This window comes from Stegostoma tigrinum, chromosome 19 (genome assembly GCF_030684315.1).
Source record: "Stegostoma tigrinum isolate sSteTig4 chromosome 19, sSteTig4.hap1, whole genome shotgun sequence".
In the NCBI taxonomy this organism is placed as follows: domain Eukaryota; kingdom Metazoa; phylum Chordata; class Chondrichthyes; order Orectolobiformes; family Stegostomatidae; genus Stegostoma; species Stegostoma tigrinum.
Genome location: NC_081372.1, coordinates 26,151,382 through 26,173,111, shown reverse-complemented (window position 1 = coordinate 26,173,111; position 21,730 = coordinate 26,151,382). Strand labels below are relative to the sequence as shown.

Genomic DNA, 21,730 nt, shown 5'->3' with positions numbered 1-21,730 from the left:
TCCTTCTAAATTTGAGCCCATTCAGACTCTGTGTCATTACTTGCAATAAGACCCTCTTCCCTATTATCTCTGCTTTCTGACCTTTACTGAATCCTGACCGAACAATGTCTCGATTTCCAAATTTTCAAACCTTTTCACAACTTCTTCCATGGCTTTGCTTCCCTATCTCTGTAATCTATTTGAGCCCTGTAACCCTCTGAGATACTAATCCTCTAAACTGTCATTTTTGATTTTAATCACTCCATCAGGGTCTTCAGCTGCCTAGCTTTAAACCCTGGAAACACACTCTCTAGTTCCCTTCCTTTCTACCTCACATCCCTCTCTTAAGACACTCCTTAAAATTCACCTCTTCCACCTGTGAATTGCCTTGGTGTATTATGTTACATACCAGGTGCTACTGCTGTTTTTTTCATTAATAGGACTTTGTCATGTGCAGTCTGAGAACCATTTGTTTGTAAAAAATCACCACCATCTCAAATTTTGGTTCCATGAGCGTACAAATGTACAACATTGTTCGTAACACACAACACTATGAGGACACCTAGTCTGACATAAAGCAGCACCTCCCAATGGTTAAAAAGGAGATGTTGTAATGCAGTGGCTTCTCCAAACAAGAATCTCCTAATAGTGGGAAATAAATTTAAAGGAAATCTGAAAGGGGTGAGTGGAGAAATTACAGAATTAACATGTAGCAACCTTTTACCAGAAATATGTTTGCAACAAGCAGCAGTTACACGACTTTAAAGCATCAGTCGCACATTATATTTCTACAAATTGTCCCTCAGGAAAAGAGAGGCAACTTATTTCTCAACTATAACCATTCACATTAATGAACGAGATACAGCCCTAAAATATAAAGAAAATTGCATCTAAGTATTCTGTCAGATACACAGCATATTGGTTTTATTAGTATTCCATCTCATATGTATATAGTTCAAAGAATATTTCACACAGTATAATGAAACCACTGTATTTTGCTACAGCTGACAGCTCCAGCAAGATCATTGGTTCATAATTAGTGATATGTAAGTAGAATTGCTCATGCGATTCATTTAGCCAACAGAAAATACCAAGAACTCAGTTGCTTTACGTTTATCAACACGAATCAAAATATTAGCCACATGTATTGGAAAACATATTCACTGTGTATATGCAATAAATATTAAAAGAATTTGGGTTATTTTGTTTTTTCTTCTCTACAGCATTAATACAAGGTATCGGAGAACACAAGAAATCGCAAAATCTGTACATGTAAACAGCCACACTTTCACTGAGTCAAAAATCAGAAGGAAATACAAAGTTCACATTGGTATTAGGTACAAACAGTTAAGGAACCGGATTCTCCTCTTCCCAGTCAAAATAAATTGAAAGCACCGCTATTTTTGTTGTTTGTTAACAACATCCAGTTAAATTGTTGATTGCAATTGTATAATAATCAATTTCTAGCCGGTTAATTGTTATTAAACCCCTGAATCCTACAGGAAATTACTTCTGCAGCAGGACAGCTAGCATTGTTCAGTGCCACTCGTATAGTTTCCATTCAGAAAATGTATTCTGTGTGGTCAGCACTTTCTGCATAAGGGTACAATAGTTCAGTAGATGACTAAGGTAAACAGGCTAACAGCTAGAATTTTAAAAAGTCTACACTCAAAGGTTTTAGATCTTTGAATGATGACTGTATAATTACACAGTCTTCAGAACTACTCATTATCATTGTGCAACAATATTTCAGTGACTTTAAGTTATGGCTGAAAAATACTTGGTCCCCCAGCTTTACTCCATAGCTGCACTTAAGAAAAAGTAAATTACAGCATCAAAGGGGGGGGCTAAGATTGTCTTTTGCCTATTTTTTTCCTCTGGAACTGCTAAGGACAACAACCCACAGAACAAAACTTAGCAACATCCTGTACATAAAAATATACCCTCCCCACTACGAAGAAAAGTAACATTTGTCATATACAAATCACTCACATGGACAATTAGCATAAAACAGAAGCCAGAGAGCAGATACCTGCTCTTTGGCCTGAAAGAGGTCCCATAAGTATATTACTGAGGTTATATTAAGCTTCCATCGCCTTTCAACATTACTATCACAGTGGTGGAAATGACCACTGATTCAAAATCTGTTTGTGCCAGTGATCTGTACGATTAAACTGTTATGAGGATAGTAGCATTTTCATTATGGATGATAGACTATTTTAACAACTGTTCATGATTTACTGATATTGAAATAAGCTCAAATTTACTTGATGAATAGTAAATAATCCAAAAATGATGTAGATGTAGTTACTGGGAAAAAACTTCAACTTAAAAAAAAGAAATTCAACACAATGTGTTTACTAAGTAGTTCTCAGTATGGCACCACCGTAGCAACATGGGAACACAAGGTGATTTAGTCCCTAAAGCATGTTCCTCCATTCAGTGAGATCATGGTGATCTCTGGCTTTAATACCCTTTTCTTGGAAAAGAACCTTTCAGATTTGAAATTATGAATTGAGTTAGTAAGCACAGCTTTTTGAAAGATTTCACATTTCTTCAATTTTGAGAAGAAATTTTACTTAACTCTTCTCCTGAACGATCTGGCTCTAATTTTCAGTGATATCTCTATGTCTGAGCGTTCTTCACTAGTGAAAACATTTCTCTAACCTATCAATTCCTTACAAAATTCTATAATCCTCAACTGCATCACCATAACCTTCTATTTTGATGAATAGTCATAACATAAGCCTTGTAATGTTTCCTCCTCTTTGCTCAACCCAAATATCCTGAGGTGCAGTGCCCTGATCTGTACACAGTACTTCAGGCATGATGATATCACCAGGCCTTCATATAGCTGTAGAAAAGTTTCATCCAAATTATACTCCAGAACAGTGCTTTTTAAACCTTTTTTTGCCATTGTAACTCTATTTTGAGGCTTGAAAATTGTTGCAAACCCCAAGGTGGCAATTGAGAGGGGCAGAAGGGAGATCCCTGAGAGGAAAGTAGGCGCCTGTACATTAGAGCAGGAATGCAGCTGGGAGAATTGAATAAAAGCTCCACAACAGCCATTGTAGCTCTCAACTCATATTTTGGGAAGCCCTGGTCTGCGTAAAAGCAAATATTACCGTTAGATTTTTTTCATGTGACTGAACAGTATGTTTTAATGATCTATGTAGATGAACTTTTTCATCTCTTTAGAAGCTCAGTTCCTTTTCACTGTTCAAGGAAATATCGGATCACTCTGAAATGGACGATGATCTGGTTTAAGGATTATTTTTCTTTGAAGTTTACCCTTGTTGAAAAGTAATCTTTGTTCACAAGATGTTGGATGGTTGGTGTTCAAAAGAAAGTACATAACAATATAACACCTTAAAATGATGTTTGCAGTAGCACCTCAACAGTTCTATCAACGTTCAGTGTGCATTACTGCGTGGTATAACAATTGTTTGTTTCCTGAATATATGTATTTGTGAATAAGCACTGAATTTCAAGATTAGTACGGTCTTGAAAACATTTCTCCCGTATGATAAACTGTCATAATTGCTGAGGGTTGTTCTATTAAATATCTATTCTTAAAGGCTGCAAGTTTTCAATGCCTTTACAAATAGTTTATTGATAAATTCAAATGAATAGTGTTTGTACTTTCAGATGTTTTCTAAGTAATGTGAAAGCAATAACTTAATGACATGCAAGGGAACAGTGAGTGAGCAACATCTGTAGCTAATTGTTTCCTGGATCAGTTGTTCTATGAGGATGGACATCAAGTTCTAATTCATGGTGATGGTCACTAATAATGAAGGGGAAACTGAGGTAGAGGTATCTCATAGCCTTTTTCTAGATGTGTTTAAACATTAATAGCCAGCATATTTAACAGTATCTGGATAATCACATAATTAAGCACTCTTTTGACTAAGTATATCTGAGGTTGCTCTAAAGGTAGGGTAAATGTTACATGCATGGAGCAAACTAGGTCATTTCTATTCTTCACTCATTTGGTATGATCTTAAGTAGTAGGAATTTGACCCTTTTCAAAACTGTATCCTTTAGGACCTCACAGCAACACCAAGTTTTTCACAGTAAATAGGTGTTTAATAAAGTTCTTTGGAAAGCAACCAATATGGCGACGCATGTGACATTAGGATGCAGATCTACCAATTTTCACATCATGCTTGGGCTCTCTTTTTAGGCAGACAGCCCAGTTCTCTTCTCTAAAAGTCTATCTCATGAATATGATACTTTGTCTCAGGTAGATATTTCTGCAGTTAATAAGCACACCCATCAACACAGAGAACAAGACTCAATCATCCATGAGTGTGGTTAACCTGAAAGAAACTCAAACAACATCACTGCAGTAAAACAAACCTATAATATAGGTTAATACCTTCCTGGAGCCAACTTGTTCAACATAATTATACAGCTTGGTGCCAGTGAAGAAAGTTTTTAACCTTTTGAGAACTAAATTTGAGACTTTTCAAACACAGTGCTTATTTCTAACAATATAAAGATATACAATAATTATTTTAAGTTAATGGTAACTATTAAAAAGCAGAATCAGATAAAAGTATAAAATAACAATTTGTTTCACAGTATTCATTTTTTAAAAAATAGTAAAAAATTTAGGTTGGTATAAATTGCTACCTGAGTTCTGAAATGTTTCATGATCCACTTTAGTTTACTGAAGAGACGAAAAGTTAATCTTGCAGGACTTGAAATCAAGCGTTTGACTGTGGATTAAGAAAAAATTATCCAAAAATGGATAACTGCTTGCAAAAGGTAGCACTTGGACTGTATTTATATTCAATTTTAGTGAGTCAATACTCATCTACATTGACTTGCTATAACATTTTCTCTTGCCCAAGAGACAGCCCTTTTGAGTCTATACCTACGTCTGTGTACGAGCACCTCTCAGCAGTTGAATTGCAAATATTATTGAAATGTCAGCAACTACAGCATATGATTCTTTGTGTTCAGTAAGTCCAAGACATGCCAGTGTATTTTCCTTTGAACATTTGCTTTTGTTACTGTAAGACATTGCAATTTAAACAGATGGGATGGGGTCATTTCTCCAGACATTCACTCTGAGGCTCTTTAGAGTCAAGCTGGGTCCTGACTCTGCATTTATACTATGGCCATTTGGAAATGCTAATAAAAGGATGATGTGAAACAAGTTATGATGAAGATTAAGTTTTGTCATCTTATGAATGATTCTAAGAATGCCTAACCTACTGATACGGGCATAATAACATGATTATAGGCTACAAATGCTTTATTTTCCGTTGGGCACTTTCAAGTATCAGAACACATAATAATTCTTCAGGTTGTTCATCTAAGATTCCAATCCACACAGGTAAGCTCAAAATAGCTGCAAATCTTAAGTACAGACAATTAGTTATAGTTAAATGTGCAGTACTTCATTACCTTTCAACTCAGGTTGTATCCCTTGTTCACAAATTTCACCCTTTGGCCTAATTATTTGATAAACAACTTTAATACCGAATATTTTATTGAGTGTGGATCACCACTGGTCTCCATTAGTTGCAATATTAATATAGTGCAGTTTTCACTGCACATACTAGTCCATAGCTAAATGTTTAGATTTCAAAAGGAGCAAAAAAGGCCAGCTTGTTCTAAGATCATCTTGAGTTAAGTGAATAATGGATGTACAAATGATGCTACTATCCTCATACTTGAAACTGATGACCAGAATGAACACAAACCAAGGGAGATCAACTCCTCTGTTGTTCTTCCAGAAGGCCCAGACTAAGTTACATCTATTAGCAGCGTTACTAGGTATTGCACCTGGGAATTGAATGCTATGTGGGTTTTGTATGGCAAGTGGCCAGGAACTACACCTGCCTGTGAAAGGAGCACAGTCCTTGCATGTGTCAAATCTTTCAGTTTATGCTGCCAGCTAAGAAACCAAATATTCTCTGGTGAGTGAGGTCCTTGGGTTGAAGACTTATGTACGCTCACATCTGCTCCTGATGAAGATCTGAGGTTAAAGGTTGGTGGTGTTATCACTTCCATAGCAGCAACGGGTTAATGGCCATCTTGTAACATGAGGAATCTCCCCCAGTTTCCAGTTTTGAACTGGATAACTACAGGATATGGGGTTTTATCATTAGGACTATGCTGGCAAGAGTCAATTTTGTTGTAAAATGAGGTTTTCCAGTTCATCTGCGGAGCGAAGGAGGAAGGCTGCTGACTCTCTGTAGCCAGCAACGAGCTGCCGGACCGCATTAATTTCTGTTGGACTGAGCTGTGCTGCTGGTATGCTCCTGTTGTTTGTGTTGGATGAAGCTGAGTTAGAGGCCAGTGCTTTCATGCTGAGATCTGTTGGACCTGAAAGGATTAAGAAATGAACTCATTATCTTGCCTTGTAAATATTTTCACATACATAGCAGTATAAATGACCAAAGGTAATTTTGATAAGAATACATTCCTGTAAGCTGAAATTTAATGCTGAAATGTTTAAACATGTATTTGTATATGTCAAGTTTAACCCTTTTGCAACATAGGCATGAAAACAAAGTTTCACAGAGAAGACTGGGAACGCTCACCAGGCGCTATCTACGATAACATTTCATAGCCTCATGCTCACTGCATCCTAACATGGGCTGCCCAATACACCTAAAACTGAAGCATCTTTACATGTTTTTATGACAACTGTTCTACAGACCATGAACTGATCAAATGGTTCAGCAAGCTGTTGTAACTTAATTTAAATTATCTTTCCACATATACTGTAAAGGATTCCTTCACTTTTGTGATAACCATGCGAGCCACATCTTGACAGCAATACTGTACCCATGTACTGTTCCGATGTTGCTAGCTTACTTACCAATGTGCCACTCCAGGAAGATATTGTGCAAATGTCAATCATTATATCATGGCATATTAGATGTGCCACTGGTGTTTGAATCTGTTTTTTATTGAACCTGTACTTAGCAACTCTCTATTGAATTTTATTTCGACAGTGTTACATATCCACAAATTTGTATTGCCATGACATCTCCTTTAGGACCAGCTCTTGCTAATATTTCCATTTGTTACCATGAGAATCCTATCTTTGATGTAAAGTCCATGTTTCACCTACCCTTTATGAATACTTTGGGTATATGGATGATACACTTGAGATATTTGAATAAGTAGCTGCATAAATAATTTATTTACATAACTTAATAAATTCCATAACAGAAATGAAAATTGCTGGAGAAACTCAGTAGGTTTGGTAGCATCTGTGATAAGAAAGCAGAGTAAACATTCTGGGTCCACTGGTCCTCCTTCAGATCTCAAACTTGCAACTGAAAGGGAACAATCAAATGAGCATTTTTTTCTTGATGTCTTAATTGAGAAATTTGTCAGTGCGTTCTCCGTTCCTATCTGTTGGCAGTCTGCACTTGTTGGTCAATATACGCGGTAGGTCTCCCATAGGTCCAAAGTATCTCCAAAAATTACAAGCGAAGCTAGCATTTTCATACTGTTACTTTGTAATAAATGAGTGGTTTCCTGCAAAACTAGATATTGCCATCATGCCAAGAAGATATTTTGCCTACCACACAAGTGAGCACTGAGATGAGTTTTACTGCCAGCTTGACACCAGGTATCTAGGCTGTACGTTCCAGTGATTGCTGGACTGTATCAAACAACAAGCGTCACTTTGCCTGCTGACCACACTCAACCAACACATACTTGGAAGTCTCTGAAAACTACTTACAAAATTATATGCTTTTCTATTATTAGACAGAATTGGCTAAATAGTCCCTACTGTACTAAGTAGCTACTGTACCAGAAGAGTTCCCATTATCTCTTAAGCATATCAGTAATGGTCACAGTGTGATGCCTGTGCATGTCCTGGAAGTAACATACTAATATAGAAGAACTTGTTCGTTTGCTAATACATGCCTGGTCTGAAATGTTTCACCTATGATCAGCAATTAATATTTCCTGTAGTATTGCCTTCCAACTTTGGACTACCTTTTCTTGATGCATAAATTCTTGCTCTAAATTTGAATTCTTTTGTGTCAGTTCTGGTGCGTGCAAGGCAAAAAGCTTTAATTTCATGTCTCTTTCAGTGTTAGGGTTGTGGCTGATTGAGGACAATCATCTCATCTGAAGGACATCAAGAGTTTGGCTGGTTCATCAATGACCTATCCATCATGAGATGGGGATATTTGCCGATTACTCAAAGTTCTGCACAATGTTTGTGTCCATAAGCAGCAAAGCCCAGGCAATGTCGTGAGCAAATGTGAGGTTTTGCACTTTGGTAAGAAGAATACAGGCACCGACTATTTTCTAAACGGTGAGAAAATTCGTAAAGCAGAACTACAAAGGGATCTGGGAGTGTTCGTCCAGGATTCTCTGGAAGTTAACTTGCAGGTAGAGTCTGTGATTAAGAAAGCGAATGTAATGTTGTCATTTATCTCAAGAGGGTTGGAATATAAAAGCAGCGATGTGTTTCTGAGACTTTTAGAATACTGTGTCCAGTGCTGGGTGCCACCCCTCAAGAAGGACATACTGGCCCTGGAGCATGTCCAGCGGACATTCACACGGATGGCCCCTGGAATGGTAGGTTTAACATACGATGAATGGCTGAGGATCCTGGGATTGTATTCATTACAGTTTAGAAGGTTGAGGGGAGGTCGAATAGAAATTTGCAAGATAATGTATGGCCTAGAAAGGGTGGACACTGGGAAGTTGTTTCCGTTAGGCGGGAAGACTAGGACCCGTGGGCACAGCCTTAGAATTAGAGGAGGTAGATTTAAAACAGAAATGAGGAGACATTTCTTCAGCCAGAGAGTTGTGGAATTCATTGCCACGGAGTGTAGTGGAGGCTGGGACGTTAGATGCCTTCAAGGCAAAGATCGATTTAAATTCTTGATCTCACAAGGAATCAAGGGCTACAGGGAGAGTGCAGGGAAGTGGAGTTGAAATGATTTAAATGGCTGAATGGCCTTACTTCCACTCCTATGTCTTATAGTTGAATGTCCAGGTTTGGGTTGATAAGTAGAAAGCTAACCGTCTTCTCATGGCATTCAATGGCATTATAATTTCTGAGGTGTTCAATTCAGGTAATCCTGACTTATACAGGAAATCTAGGTATGCTTTCACAAAGCCATCGCAAGAGACAGTACCATTCCAGAAAGTGTGGTGGGTTCTGCGGTGGCCGAATAGTCCAATCCTGGAGCCACAGAATCTGACCAAGTGGGTCAGGTGAATGGGACGCTCTAGGTCCTGCATGCTATTTCCATTGCTTGTGCTTGGCACTTTTACTGATGCTCTTTCTCCCATTTTGGGGTAAGTGATGCCCGTGTGGCAGTGAGGAATGTTGCATTTGTTCAGGGAGGCTTTCAGGGTGTTTTCCCGTGCCCTCCAAATGATTTGTTACCATTGTAGAGCACTTGTTAAAGTCTTCATAGAATAATTGAATTACACAATCCCTACTACCTGTTGCTGGAGTTTAGTTTTGCTATTCTGACAGCAGTTTACATCCCACCCCATGCGGACATGAACAGCCTATTCCATGAAATATACACCACTACACAGCTTTGAGATGGAATACCTGAAGGCCTTGTTTATTACAACCATTAACTTCAAGCCTCAAGAGTGTGGTACCAGGATACCACCACCATTTCTCCTGTCTCACCAAAGGCCCAAACACCCTGGACCATTGCTACACAACCATCAAGGATGCCTACTGCTCCAACTCCCCTGCCTGAATTTTAGTAAATGAATGTGCTCCTTCTCCTGGCTTACATGCAGAAACTGAAGTGTGAGGATCCAGTACAGCAAGTGTTGGTCAGAGGTAATGGACAACTGCCTATGTGACTGCTTGGAGTGGGTGGATTGGTTTTTTCAAGAACTCAGTGGCCTACCTAAATGAGTGTGCCACGACTGTCACGGATTTCATCAGAGTGTGGAGGGCTACATGCTAAAGAAATTAATCCAAGTGGCATTTTCACTGGACAGCTAATTCACAGAACCAGATTATGTTCTGGGGACCTGGGTTCAAATCCTGCCATGGCAGGTGGTGGAATTTGAATTCAATTAAAAATCTGGAATTAAGAGTCCAATGATGACCATGAATCCATTGTCAATTGTCAGAAAAATCCATTTGGTTCACTAATGTCCTTTTCGGGTTTCTGATGAAAGGTCTAGGCCCGAAACGTCAGCTTTTGTGCTTCTAAGATGCTACTTGCCCTGCTGTGTTCATCCAGCTCCACACTTTGTTATCTCGGATTCTCCAGCATCTGCAGTTCCCATTATCTCTACTGTCTTTACCTGGTCTGGCCTCTATGTGACTCCAGACCCACAGCAATGTGGTTGTCTCTTAACCGCCCTCTGGGCGATTACAGATGCACAAGAAATGCTGCCTAGCCAGAAACACTCAATCCCATAAATGAATAAAAGAGAAAGAAGTGTTCCCTGACCAGAAACCCTGAATGAACCAGAAGATTGACTTCCCCCCCCGAAATCCAGGTCTGAGGTGTTCAGGTCGGGTGACCCTGACCTATATAGGAAATCTAGGTATGATTTCACAAAGCCATCACAAGAGACTGTACCAAACTAAAACAGAGACCTAGGTAACCACCTGAACACATACCAACCGTGGCAAAGTTTACATAGTATAAAGGGCTACAAAGCAAAGTCAGGTAGAATGGCTGACAACAATGCATCCCTTCTCAATGAGCTCAATAAATTCTATGCTCATTTTGAACAGCAAGTCATTGACATGATGTCACCTGCCCTGACAACGTCAGGTGTGCTAGTACCCACAGTCACCACCACAGATGTCAGATCTGCTTTCTTGAGGTTGAATCCATGGAAAGCGACTGGCCCAGACGGAGTTGCCAGCTGTGCACTCAGATCCTGCGCAGACCAGTTGATGGAAATATTTGCCAACCTCTTTAACCTCTCCTTACTATGTGAGGTTCTCAACCTCCTTCAAAAAAACCACTATCATCCCAGTGCCAAAATAAAAATCAGGCAATTTGCCTCAATGACTACTGCCCAGTGGCTCTGATGTTCATCATTATGATGTGCTTCAAGGCGTTAGTAAAGACACACATCAGCTGCAGCTTACCAGATTGCCTTGATCCACTGTAATTTGCCTTCCACTGTAACAGGTCTACAGCAGACACCATCTCCCTACCACTACAGTTAAGCCTGGACCATTGGGATAGCAAGGACACCTACATTAGGCAGCTATTTATTGACTTTAGCTCCACCTTCAACACCATAATTCCAACAAAACTCATCGTCAAACTCAGAGCTAGGATTCTGTTCCCCACTCTGCAGCTGGATCCTCAACTTCCTGACTCTCCATCAGTAAGGATAGGTGACATTAATCCTCAATACCAATGCCCCAAAAGGCTGTGTACTCAAATCCTTACTGTACTCCTTATATACTCACAGCTGTGTGGGCAAATGCAACTCCAGCCCAATTTACAAATTGGCTGATGATGCTATAGTGGGTCGGATCTTAAACAACGATGAGACAGAGTACAGAAAAGAAAGAAACAGTTTATTGGCATGGTGTAAAACAACACTCTCTCTTGCTGAAGTCACTGACTTCAGGAAGCAGATTTGAGGACACACCGCTGTCTGTATTAAATGGTGCTGAAATGGAAGTGGTTGAGACCTTCACACTTCTAGTAGTAAATATCACCAGTAATTTATCTGGGTTGATGATGCTACAATCAAGAAAGCACAACGACTCAACTTCCTCAAGGCTAAGGAAATTTGGCATGTCCACAAGACACTTTCCAATTTTTATAGACGCACCATCTCTGGGTGTGTCATAGCTTGGTAAGGTGCAACTGCTCTGCCCAAGACCACAAGAAATTTCAGAAAGTTGTGAATGCGGCCCAGTCCATCATGAAAACCAGCCTTCCTTTCATTGACTTGTCTATGCTTTCTGCCACTTCGATAAAGCAGCTAACATAATCAAAGACCCTTTTCTACCCTGGTTGTACTCTCTTGTATCTTAAGCCTGAAGGAAGAAGGTGGAAAAGTTTGAAAACATTATCAACACCTTCTTTCCTTATGAATGGACCTCTCATATATTATAGCTGATCTTTTTCTGCACCTTCTCTGTAGCTGTAACAACATATTCTGCATTCTGTTTTATTAGCCTGATGTGCTTGCATGTGGTATTTGTCTGGATAGCATGCAAAACTACTTTTCACTGTATGTTGGTACATGTCATCGTAATAAATCAAATCAAGAAGAGGCCTTCAGCTCATCAAATCTGTAATGCCAAAGCTATAGTAAGTCTGCACTAGTCCCACATTCTTGGACTAGGCCCATAGCCTTGAATGTTATGACATTTTGACGACCCAGCTAGGAACTCCTTAAAAATTGTTAGGGTACCTGCGTCGCCTACACTCCTAGGCAGTGCATTCCAGATCTCCACCACCCTCTAGGTGAAAAACCTCTTTGCTCAAATCCCCTCGACATCCTGTCTTTCACCTTAAAACTATGTCCTGTTGTTATTGATGCTTTGACTATGCTGCTTTCTATTCATCCTGTCCATGTCCTTTATAATCTTATTCATCTCTGTCAAGTCTCCACTCAACATTTTACGCTCCAAAGAAAACAACCCAAACTTATCCAGTCTCTCTTCATAGCTAAAATGCTCCATTCCAACTAACATCCTGGTGAATCTCGTCTGCGTGCCTCCCACTCCACGGCCCCACCTCCAGTGTAATCATATCCTTCCTATAGTGCGGTAGCCAGAACCGCACACTAGTTAGGCCACAGCTAGAATACAAAGTTCTGTACAATTCCAATACAACCTCTCTGCTCTTATAATCTATGCCTTGACTGATAAAAGCAACTATCCTCCTGAGCTATCCTACCACCTTCAGGTATTTGCAGATAGAATTCCAAGTGTCTTATGTTGTGCATATCCATAATGTGGCCTGTCTGTTATAGCTGGTTATGCATGAACAATGTCTCATTAGTGGGTATAGTGGCCTGCATTAGTCCAGCCAGTGCCTTTTGAAATTGCTGCAAATCCAGTGCTGGTGGTAACACTGCAGGGATTTGAGGTCCATGTTTCCGATGTTTTGAGGGGGGTGGGTACTATGAGTAATTGGTCGACCGTGACGTTTGTTGAGCTTGAGCTCTTGGAATTTGAATATTCTATTCCTTGGGTGTCTGAAGGCTACCTTGGTGTATTTATGATGAAATCCAACATCAACTCCAATGTCTGCTCAGGCTGAGTTATGGAAAATGATCCACATCGTCCAGGGTTCACTGTGAAATTTCATGGACTGAGGGCAGGGTTGTGTGGCAGAAGCAGGAGGCCTGAAATGTCAGCTTTTGTGTTCCTAAGATGCTGCTTGGCTTGCTGTGTTCATCCAGCTCCACACTTTGTTATCACAGATTCTCCAGCATCTGCAGTTCCCATTATCTCTGCTGTACTGCCTTTGTTTTTCAGACGTTTAGTCTGATGCCTGTGTGTCTTGGTGAAAGCATCTGAAATGTTTTGTAGCTTGGTCTCTGCATGTGCGCACACAGGCCTCATCAGAGTACTGCCATTTAGTGACACATGTTGATCTGGCAGGAAGCTTCTTGGAAATGAGGGTGGAATGTTGCTCTATGAAAGATGGAGAAGAGCACTGCTGCAATGACGCAGCCCTGCTTGACCCCAGTATGTGCTCGTACTGGATCTGTGATGGATCCATTGGTGAGGGTCACAGCTTATATGTCATTGTGAAACAGGTGGAGAACAGTGACTAATTTCTGCAGCTAGCCAAATTTGTGCAAGATATTCCACAAAGTTTTACAATTGACAATCTACTTGCTGCTCATTTTTAAAGCTGCCAATAAATTTACACTTACTAGCTGTGAAAATTTCTGAAATAATGTTAGCACATTAATATAATTAAGCCCTTTATCCTTTCTGCAACAATGTGTTCCAAAATAATAACATGAAAATTGCATGTAAAATAATCTACACTAAGTGATTAAGCACGGTTGCATATTTAGTTTCATTTATTAGTTACAAAACAAAATTCATTGACCTCAGGAGATACTGTAATGTTTCAGCTGATTGCACATTACTGATGGTAAATCTTTAGTTGTTTCTAATGAAAACATGAGGAACGCAGCAAATGTTAATTCCATTAACATCTGATGCGCAGGCCCACATGAATGATGCATCTGCTCGCAACACTGAATCCACTCACATTAGAAGAAGGTAGGATTAATAGTCACCTGAGTAATGCCACTTTCATCTCGCACGTCATCAAGGCCTAGTTGAACAGGATTAAGGTAGCATAAGACAGTTAATCCCTGAGATGCACTGCTTTCAAAACCCAAAACGCTGAAACTCTCTGACCCCTTCTCAAATAATTGCATTTTACTGATAGGCAGGTAAGACCAAGTAACATCAAATCTTATTACAACTCTGGAAGGTTTTTTTCCAGTATTAGTATATTAGAGTACAAGAGCACATTTGTTGTCCAATTGTTCTGTTTTTTCCATATAGAGCAATTTAACAATGGTAAAATGTATAAAGCTGGAAATTTCCATCATCAATGTTACCATTGGTACACACATATCAAATTTCTCTTTGCCCTTTTAACAAGCACTATTCTTTAAAAATAAACCTCAAACACAAATCTGAGTGTGTTAATTGTCTGCAAGATGATGTCACTTATTATAAACCCTTGCTCAGCTTCCACCTTTGGAAAAAAAAATTCTTAAAGACTGCGCATGAAGAACACTACATTTAAATAAATGAGGTGGCAGCTGTAGTGCCAGCTTTGGGTATGGAAAAATTACATTTCAGGTAGCAATTTGAATTAAGTTTTAAATTAGCTGGGTATTTTTTCTTCAAAAATCTGAAATATTTTGTACCTCCAAAGCTTATTTACAACTTAGTTATTGTAGCATGTTCCCCACCAACATTTTTTTTCTTACGTTTCATGATACGATGAATCAATTTCCTATGGGCTGTATTATCCCGAATGACAAGTCTTATGATTTTCCTTTCCCTCTTCACTCCTTTTGGATCCTCTCCAAATATGTTACTTGGATCACACAGCACTCTTGGGCATTAAACCACAACTTTTACTTGTCTCTTGAAAGGAAAATATTTAGATTTAGGGCTAATGTTCAGTAAAATGAAGCCAAAAAGGGTAAATTTTCTTACTTTTTTGGTTTATTACCAGGAGTTAATAAACCATCGTTGTAGTAAAATTGGGAAGATGCTGCTTTCTCATACTAACAGAATGCCCCAACCCCTCCACACCACCTAAGACAGCCAACAACAAGTAGAGGATAACCTAAAGGCATACCTTGTAAACTGTTATCTTGAAGGAGGAGGTAAAACAGCTTGCAAGAAAGCACAGATCAGTTAGGAAGCATTTCAGGAGTGTGCACTACAACTGATATTGCCCCTGAATGGAATATGCAGGCAGTACCTATCACAGGAAGACCAAACCTTGGAGATGAGTGAACAAGAAATGCACTTCACCAAAGAATCAACAGAGAAGCTTTGTTACATATGTCATGAGAGCATTTTCAGGCAAACTCATCCACCTCACTATTCTGTGGCTGCAATGATAACCATTATCTCATAAGCTAATTTTAGGCACCCACGGCAGCATTACAATGTATATTTATTTAGTGATGATGCAATTTACAAAAGTGCAAGGGAATCCCCATCACATTCAGAATGACAGTAAGGCAGTGGTGAGACAGTGTCACACATTTTTACATAATTGCTACACAATCCCAAGATTCAGGGAACAACTGATTGCACCTTAAATTTCACAAGCTCATATAGATTAGCTCCATGAAAACCTCCAGTCGTAAGGACTTCTACCCCCTCAGGCACCAATTATATGGAACCAAATCAAAAGAATCCCTCCTCTCAGTACCATAAATGTCTACATTTCATGATGCATTGACATCTTGAAATTTTGCCAATCCAAATCTCTTTAGGAAATAAAATCATATCAAAGAGATGATTTTTCACAAGAAGTTTGTTACTAATTTGATTAAACTTGTGAAGAAATTACTAAATTAGTGGATGATTCAATAAAGTTGTCATCATCTATGTGGTGATTCAGAACATGACAGAACTCCACTCTGCAAGATAGGAGTGTTGTAAAATTAGTGGTATTTTTCTGTGATTAAGAATGGCAGAATGCACATCGGCAGAAAGTTGTTGCCAAAGGATTTGGATCAGCTCAGAGACCGTTTCCCATTCATGTCCTTTGGTCAGAACGCTTGGTCTTCACTGTCTCTATTAATAGTCTGTATTATTTTCCAGACAACAATGCATCAAAATGTTGGTTCAGGGAGGCTGTTACAAACCAGATTGATAGGTAAATGCTACAACAGTCTTTAGTGCTCCAACTCAAAGAAAGCACAGAAAAATCAGTGATAGAAAGCTTATTTTCATATTCTGGAAAATGATTCATAATATAAGTACTGGATGCTTGTTCTAAATGTGTTCATCCAAATTATGGGTTATTCGACAATAATTCAATTTTATTACAACCTAATTAAACCTGCAATGAAATAGCAGATATAGATCTATAAAAACATTTATAATCGATCTGTTTATCTTTAAGGAAATATAAAATCAACTTAAAACATCCAGTTTTATTTCTTCTTAAAAAATATATAACGCAGATGAAAAGACTTTTGCTTTACATGGGATTGCATAATTTTAAGAGCAGCAACGGATAACTAAAACCAGTCAATGACAATCAGCTGTTAAAATTTCCATACCATTGCTAAGGGTGCCAGTTTGCAGTCCACCTCCTATTCCTCCGTAACCACGGTAACTGTAGTTCAGTCCGCCATTGATATACATCTGATCTTGTGAATAGGAAGCAGCAGGCAGTGAATAAGTGTTGTGGGCAAGCTGAACAGTCTCCCTGGTTTGTTGAGTGTGTTTATCTAGTGCAATAGGTTCATCCTAAAGCAAGGGAACAGCAAAATACCATTAATAAATCTTGGACTGTATGTAGATTTTACAAAAGAGAAAATCTGCATTTCTAGACTACTAGTAATATGCAGCCTAAAAGGGCTTTCATTATTTCATATTTCCTTTAAATCTACATTTTAGTTTTCTATTTAGTAAGCTATTATTTGTGCGACTGCCCCCACATTAATCAAAAAAGTGATCAGGCCCTAGCTTTTATGTCTGAAACTAATGCTCTGCAGTTAAACATTAAGTACCAATGTCAACATAAACTATATCAGACGTTTCAATTAGTTAAATAAAGAAGATTGCTGCATCACTGACTACTGAACTACAGTTTTCAGGCCCACCTTAGCAGAAGCTATTCATTAACGCAATGAGGTTACAGCAAAATGAAATACTTGAGATAAACATTCAAATATAAAAGGTAGCAGGAACACGCAATGTGAAAATTCACCAACCTCCCTTCTTACTAATAAAAACAATCAATCTCACTCAAAAAAACTGACAAATTGGTGAAATCTATATAGGCCTCCACATAACAGCTCCCTTTTCATATACACACTATTAAAGTATGTTACTTACTATGTTGAACTAAATGTCGCATTTCATTGATACCAATCATAAAATCTCCTCTAATATCTCCATGAATTAATATCTCTGCACTTGGAGTTCAAAAAAATCATAATATAGCCCAATTATAGGGAAAATTTATTTAGCAAAGAGTAGCTGTATTGGTCATTCTAAAGTAAATTCATTGTGGCTTTTAATACCCTGCTTTGATTCCATCATGTTTTGAAAGTGATCATGTTGCTTATGACAGCATAAGAGTTCCCAGGCTAGCCTACACACCAGTACAGACTTTGTCACGTAATGATGCAATAGGCAATAAGGATTCCACCTTCATCATTGTGTGAAAGTTCAGTTAAAGATTCTATCTGTCAGGCACATTAGCACATATAGTGTTCTCTGTGTATGTTGTTTCTCACCATTAGTTTCTATTAGCACTATTCTTTTGTTGAGCAAGTGTACAGTATGTGAAAGGCTAAATAGTGGTGTCTGTTAAGTGCTTCAGCTCACTGATTTCCATATGTGCTCTTTGGAAAACGTATAAATTCTATTTGATGAGGCCCCACACATGGCCCAGGTACTGTCAAACCACTAAAGCCTAGAAATTACAGACACTGCAAATTAACTTATCTTTATAAAATCCCTCTCTTTTTTATTTTAAAACAGACATTAACCAGAGTATAATTCCCACATTAACATCTGTATCAAAAAGGAGACCTTTAGACCCTCATGGTTGATTTCCTGGTCTATTCCAATTACATTCACTAGTCTTTGTTCCATAGCTTGTGCCCTTGGCTACCAAAGATCTATTGATTTCCTAACTAAAATGATCAATTGTGTTGTTATCAACTATACTTTGTAGAACCTATGAGGGCTTTAAGCATCTCCTGCTATTGCATATTTGCAAGATTTTTCTACCTACAAATGGGCTGTCATTTTGGCTGTATCACTGGACTTGCACATCATAATTCTTTTTTGGCCCTAAGGTGCCTGGAACATCATGGAGATGTGAAAGTCATTGCCTGTTGCAGAATGAGCTCCAAAATGATACAGAGCTACTTGGGATCGATGTAATCATCTACTGAGATGGTGGACATGGAACTTTAAAAATGAATGCTTGCAAGAAAATAATTCAGAAAATTACTTTAGAAAACAGGGAGGTACAATACTAATATAACTCGTAAATACAGAGGGTTGAGAAATAAATTTGACTGCCTGCTTGGGTTAGATCTCATTCTTCATGGTACAGTTAGGTCTGGATGTAAGTTTGCTCGCTGAGCTGGAAGGTTCGTTTTCAGATGTTTCGTCACCATTCTAGGTAACATCATCAGTGAGCCTCTGGTGAAGTGCTGGTGTTATGTCCCGCTTTCTATTCATGTGTTAAGGTTTCCTTGCGTTGGTGATGTCATTTCCTGTTCTTTTCCTCAGAGGGTGGTAGATGGGCTCCAAATCAATGTGTTTGTTGATGGGGTTCCGGTTGGTATGCCATGCTTCTAGGAATTCTCGTGCGTGTCTCTGTTTGGCTTGTCCTAGGATTAGATCCTACTTACTTACATCCAGAACCTCAACCTGAGCTACAAATCTTCTCAAAACTCGCTAGAGTTAGTTCTGCTGGGAATAAAGATTCGTGTAATATACTCTCCACAACCATAACACCAATGAATTGGCTATAAGTTAGCACATAAAATTAGACAAAAAGCTTCTCTAAATTATACACAAAATAGAATCACTGCTAGAAACAGTTACATTGTATAGTGGTTGCGATTCCCTGTTCACTTATTTCAATTCTGAGCCTCCTAAACTCAAGCAATCTGATACAGCATTTGTCAATACATGAACTATTCCAAGTACTTGTCTGTGCAAGAAAGCTCAGTAATCATTAAGCAGAATGAAACATATATAGCACTGCAAAATATTTCCCCACTTTCAAAGTCACAAACATTTTACATTTGTGGGACAGAAGTTTTACGCTGAATTGTTTATCAGTTTGGTTCAGCTGATAGAACCCTTGCCAACGCATGAGAAAGGTGTAGAGTCAAGTCCTGTTCTAAGACTTCAATACTTAAGAAATGATAAATAAGTATTCTCTTGTTGGCAATGTTGTCTTTTGGGTAAGGTATTAAATTAAGCACATCACTGTCTTTCTGACAGTAATCCTGTAGAAATGTTTGAAAAGCAGGGACATTTTCTCATTTTAGATCATTTGTGCTCACCTTGTTGACAGATTAGCTGGTTATTCATCCATTTGCAGTTTGTGACATCTTCTTGTGCACAGCTTGCATGTATATGCAGATAAAAAAACCAAAGGAACTGTGGATGCTGGAAATCTGAAACAAAAACAGAAATTGCTGGAAAATCTCAGCAATTTGTGTTTTTGTATACAGCAAACATTTTACTTCAAATCAATTAATACTGAAACTTGGATATAAAGAAGTGGCAAGCAGTTATTGTTATGATTTGAGCTGATGTTATTATTGGACAAGTCAGATTCCAGACTGAAATCAAGTTTGATCAATCGTATTTTTGTTTTTTTTTAATTCAGAAAGGTGATTTTTCACTAGAATACAGTGCTGCAGATCTGGCTTTAATGATAACAAGCCAGAAATTCAAAATTCAAAATCCAAACTCTAAAATAAATATTAAAATATATATAAATCACACATTTTACATTACAATTACATCAGTGCAATCTTTTCTGAGATTAGAAAGGAAAAACAAACTGATCGGGAGGATGCATCTTAAGTGGCTTGAAAAGGGTAAGCTTTCCATCCTTATTCTCTTGAACCTGCCTTTGATAAGGTGAATTACGCATTCTCCCTCAATGTGTCTCTGCTGTTTCCAGCTGGGTAACAACTTTCACGATTCATATTGATCTCGTCATAGCTGCAGATACAATTGCTGTGCTTCTCTGCCTATTCCCACACTGTAACAGCTGTTGTCACCCCTGAGGATCCATCTTTAGCCACTGCATACTACTCAACTACAAGCTCCCAACTGTTAACATCACCTGAAGATACAGCATTAGTTTTCTCATTGATGTCATGATGCCAAACCCTACCCCTCTACAAGTTCTCACCATTCAGCTTGACTTGTCTTGCCAATCGATAATGTTTGGTGAGGATGAGACATTGGAGCTGTTGTTGTGCTAATCTCCTGCAGTACAATCCAATTCATGCCAAATGATTGGAGTAATTATTTTCAATTCCCACTCCCAACTCTGTTCCCTAGCTACCAACTCCAACATTCTCCTTGGCAACAATCTGGAATTAAGTTGGTGTGTTTGTAATCTTGGTGTCACATCTGAACCCCAAATGAATTTCCAAATTTATATTTGTGCTACGACCAAGACTGAATGTTTCCTCCTCTGTAACATCACTTGACTTTTGTCGAGTTTGTTTCCCTGCAGCTGAAATATATATTTAATTACCATTAAGGTAAACTAATCCAATGTATTCCTGGCTCGTCCGTAAACTTGACATAACCAAACTCTGCTTTCTATGTCTTAGCTGAGGCATAGAAACATGCAATTTACTGCACATAATCACCCCTTTGCTTGCTGAATTCCACTGTCTCTCAATCAGTCAATATCATGATGTTAAAAGCTTTATCCTTCCAGGCCCTATTCCCATCTCTACAGTTTCCTCTGGTCCCATAATCCTTGAAAATATCTGTCCTCCTCTAATGCATCCTCAGTAATTACTGCTATACCATTGATGACCATGCCTTCAGTTGCCCAGACCCCCAAGCTATGGAATACCCTCCGTACTTATGTCTGCACCACACTTTCTTCCTTTTGGTCATCTGACATATCTCCTTCCATAGTTCAATGTCACGCTGTGTTTAATAATACTCCTGTGAAGCACCTCGAGATATTTACATTTTACATTACATAATAGAACTATTTAAATATAAATTGTTCTATTTAAATATAAATTGACGTTGTTGATAAATTAATTCCAATGCACTTGCATGATTCACAACATGGCAGTGACAAAGATTGTATTCGGTGGAGGTTAGATAGACTTTAGGGTAAAAGTTCGGCACAACATCGTGGGCCGAAGGCCCTGTACTGTGCTGTACTGTTCCATGTTGTATAAGAAACAGTAAAACAGTTAAGAGGTGATGCACAGTTGTATGACCTGGAAATGTATAGCTGTAGCTGTTTTATATGATAGCATATGAAAGCACATTCCATGTGTTTATAATATTTTAACTTCAGGTCCATTTGAAGAA

The 21,730-nt window shown here is 38.6% G+C and overlaps 1 protein-coding gene across 4 annotated transcripts in view; it reads right to left on the bottom strand.

Annotated features, from left to right (window-relative positions):
- Positions 1-899: 899 nt before the first annotated feature.
- Positions 900-21,730, bottom strand: part of nol4lb (nucleolar protein 4-like b) — a 349,022-nt gene continuing 328,191 nt past the window's right edge. For all 4 annotated transcript variants that reach the window (XM_048549775.2, XM_059652784.1, XM_048549776.2 and 1 more), the window contains 2 exons: positions 16,732-16,921; positions 900-6,321 (listed from right to left, as the gene is read on the bottom strand). In XM_048549775.2, coding sequence (XP_048405732.1) covers positions 6,122-6,321; positions 16,732-16,921 — 390 coding nt within the window. In that variant the 3' untranslated portion in view covers positions 900-6,121. The remainder of the gene's footprint in view (positions 6,322-16,731; positions 16,922-21,730) is intronic.